Genomic DNA, 3,707 nt, shown 5'->3' with positions numbered 1-3,707 from the left:
TGCACGTCTGAATGCGTTTTCCCCCCGCAAGGTATATGAGCCCACAGAGGCAGACAGATACAGGCGGAGCTCAATGAAAAGTACCTGCGTCCTCTGGGGGAGGAGGGTAATAAAATAACACTGCATGGATCTTATATATATATATATATATATATATATATATGCAGATGTTAAAGTCTCTTATCTCAACAAGTAACCTGGACAAAAACACCAACAAATCTGGTTAAAGTTGAAGTGAAAAATATTTTTATTCTCCTCTTTTGCAAGACATAATTAGGGCACTTGTATGAAAACACAAAAAAAACACGGCTCAGAGACACAAAGAAACCTATTTTTTCAAGTGTGGACTACTAAAAGGGGAAGCTACATGATTGCAAAACATCACAATAAAAAATAGTAAATAAAATAAAATAAAAATATGCCCTTTGGCTAAATCAACAAGGCATTTAACAAATATAAAGAAACATAAATAAATTATAAGTTAGAATAAAATATACATTTACAGGAAAAAAAAACACAAACACAAATAAACATTTATAGGCTATTGTCTCTATAAAGCTGTACACTTTTGGCCAGTGTGGACCATTTTTTTTAAAAAAGTAATTTAGGATTGCACAGATGTTAAAACATTTAACACTGTCGAGTGGCTGTATGCAAAAGCAACAATGAATGCTACATTTGTACTGGATAGAAGTCATCCGGCGAAATCCCCCCCCTCAACCCCCCCAAACCGTTCAGTCCGTTCAGTCCTGAGAGTCTGGTCCGGTGTTCAGGCTGCGCTCCGCCGGGGCGCACCGCGCTGAAGCAGCCGGCGGCCGGTCGGGCTTCTTTCTCCCACACCGTCCCTAGTGTTTCCTCTCCTCTCCGGCGTTTAAGTGTCGGGGAGAAACATCGTCCCCCTTGATCCTCAAAAAATGCGCAAGCAAGTAGTGCAAAAGAAAAAACACCTGAAAGGAAGAATAACACACAGTCAATTTTTCTGAGCAACAGTCAATCCGAAGAAAAGACGCGAGTCAGCTTTCTGAGGAAACAGGAGATGTAACCTCAGCAGCAGGCGTCACCCTTTACCCAAGCCTTTTCCCGCCACATCGTGACGCACACACCCCTCCCCCAGCCTCTAGTGTTACTACAGCTACTACTATCACTACTACTTCGATTTCTCCACCACAAACTCTCCCCACCCCACCTCCCTGATAAGCCTGCCAGCGCTTTTTGGCTCATTAAGTGCTTTACAATTAACACAGACAAAAAAAAGAAAAGAAATGACTAGCTATAGGGCAACAAACAGCCTAAAAACAACCCATAATATTTAACATTTTAACAACATTTCAAGATGTAAGAAAGTATCATCATAATATGAGACCATATTAAAGCAGTTTAAACTGGGTTTTAACAATTAATAAATGATGATAAATCTTCATACCTTCAACGGATCCTCTTTCGTGGAGTTTGTTCCACCTTGATTGGAGACTTGGAGTGATGGCAAGCGTTCATATCATTAGATTTTCTATCAGCAGCCCTCCTTCGTTTAACGAAGAAGTCTGTAGGAAAAGAAGAAATACAGTTAAGACACATAAATATCTTGGAGGTGAAATTACGCACGAAAGGGAACGAAAAAAACCAAGGGATAATTTGGATACGACGCGCACCTCTGAATCTAAGAGAGCACACAGCCAGAATATGAGATTTAACAAAACCTTTCTTTTTTTTTCTTTTTCTTTACCTGTGATGTGTGTGTTGTTGTCAGTAGTGGCCGACCTCTTGCGTCTAACACACGGGACTTGTCTCTGAGTCTGATTCCCTGAGTTGAGCTTGTCTGTGCGGTTCTCCTGGTTGACCTCCACAGGGCAGGGAGTACTGCTGCTTTCGGGCACGACCAGGCGCTCCAGTACATCCATATGAGGGGTCTCCGGGGCAGCAGAGTCCGAGGAGGGCCTCTGCTTAACAGGCGTCGCGGGTACCCGGGTCCTGCCGTTCTGTGCGGAGTCCTGATAAAACGCCGGGGTCTTATCCACGGGGACCTCTTCCCACTTGTAATCCCCATCCAGCGGGGTGTTGGCCTCGAAATTAAAGTTCCATCTCTGCTGGTCCCGCTCGGAAATCTCCCGTAGCTTGGCTTTCATCTCCTGACTCAGCTCATCGTGATCCACCGGTCCGAAGAGGTTGCGACAGACGCTGGTGCGCCTGTGGAGAGGGAAGGTCCTCCTGGCCACCAGCCTCTCCAGCGCGATGCTCGATAACTGGACGTTAGACATGTCCAAAATCTCTCCAACAGAAGCCCCAAAAACACAAAGTAAAAGATGCCCAATGTGTCTGATTGATCCCCGATGAGAGAATATCAGGTGATGGATGTTGTTGTTGTTGTGGTTGATGATGTGTGTGTGCGTCTCCTCGCTCCTCTGTCTCTATACACCACACAGTTCTGTTTAAATGTACCTTCGTCTTGAGACGCGAGGTATATAACCTCCCATCAACCCGTCAGTCAGAGCAGGCACCTCGGACGACTTCCTCATTGGTTGCTTTAAGTCCAACCCTTTCCAAAAGACACTCACAACCCCCACCCTGATTTCCCGTCGGGTCGCGGTGCTGTGAGCCGAGCTGAGCGCAGCGTTTTGATTTTTCTCTCAGAGTGTCAACCCTTGGATAACACTGAGCGGACTTTCCCGGTGTCAGCGTGAATCTGTTGTAGCAACATGTTTAGGTCGTATTCGGGCACTACTGGGTACTATTATTACATAAGCTGCTGGTAGTGGTGCATCCATTATCGGACAGTGTGTTTCCCCCCCCCCACCTTCCTCAGCACAATAAAGCCACTGCCGTGATGTGTGTCCGATTATGCGTTTATAGGAGGCTCGATCGTACGGTGTAAAATGAAGGCACTAATGGTTGACAATATGCAGACAGAATCAAACGTACAAAGAAGGACTGAATCTCGTCCGTTCAATTTTTTTCTGTCCGATGATTGACCCCTCAACCTTACTCTACACATAGCATCCTGTGCCAACACACCCTCTTCGCTTTTATCTCTCACCACAATAACACTGCAGATGAGCTTCTAGGGTCATAGACTATCTTCACTCAGCAGTTTGTGGGGATTTTGCACCGACGAAACTGCTTTGGTTTTACGCACAGAAGCAAAGTAAACAGCAGCAAGAGAGGACAGGGTCACTCCACATATGAACAACTATTCCTCATAAATGAAAACGGTGTCTGTGTTGACATAAGACCATTTGACAATTTTTTATGCAGACCCTTCTGTTTATGAACTGAGCAAGATGCCTTTTCAGCTTCTTTTTCTGACTGACTATACTCTTTTATGTTTAAACGATTGATGTAGTCCAGTTAAATAGTGAATTGCAACCCCTACTTTTCAGCACTGACAAAAAATGGCTGTAGTGAAAGACATATTCAGTGTATTTTAAATAGTATCAATATCCCATTTGATCACTAAAGGTGCTCAATTTGCGTATGGCAGAGTAGGATTATGCACAAAGGTAAAAATCACTGCAGCCATAATCAGGTGTGGCTTGGAGGATGATTATTGGTTATGATAGGTAAGTAATTCAGTATTGGTTTATGTATCATTATTACATGCAGTTCATTGTGGGGTAACATATAACTTTCCCTTGTCAGAGCACCATCAATTGACTGCAAAGTGCCCGCAGAGTCTCCAGTCTGCTGACCTCAGGTCCTCAAATTCAGGAGAC

General features: G+C 44.1%; 1 protein-coding gene across 1 annotated transcript; it reads right to left on the bottom strand.

Annotated features, from left to right (window-relative positions):
• Positions 1 to 223: 223 nt before the first annotated feature.
• cdkn1cb (cyclin dependent kinase inhibitor 1Cb) lies at positions 224 to 2,679 on the bottom strand. The gene is made up of 3 exons (XM_067590379.1): positions 1,724 to 2,679; positions 1,424 to 1,541; positions 224 to 947 (listed from the first exon to the last, which is right to left on the bottom strand). The coding sequence occupies exons 1-2, from the start codon at positions 2,253 to 2,255 to the stop codon at positions 1,426 to 1,428; spliced, it is 648 nt and encodes a 215-aa protein (XP_067446480.1). The 5' UTR covers positions 2,256 to 2,679; the 3' UTR covers positions 224 to 947; positions 1,424 to 1,425.
• Positions 2,680 to 3,707: the final 1,028 nt, after the last annotated feature.

The sequence above is a fragment of the Thunnus thynnus genome, chromosome 5 (assembly GCF_963924715.1).
Source record: "Thunnus thynnus chromosome 5, fThuThy2.1, whole genome shotgun sequence".
NCBI classification, from domain to species: domain Eukaryota; kingdom Metazoa; phylum Chordata; class Actinopteri; order Scombriformes; family Scombridae; genus Thunnus; species Thunnus thynnus.
Note: the sequence above shows the minus strand (reverse complement) of the source record. Positions and strands in the feature narration are given on the sequence as shown.

Bases quoted from the DNA above. Each gene is read 5' to 3' on its own strand.
- cdkn1cb (XM_067590379.1), bottom strand. From the start codon at position 2,255: ATGTCTAACGTCCAGTTATCGAGCATCGCGCTGGAGAGGCTGGTGGCC. The intron at 1,542-1,723 runs GTAAAGAAAAAG...CTTTTCCTACAG, and splicing joins CAACAACACACACATCACAG to ACTTCTTCGTTAAACGAAGG.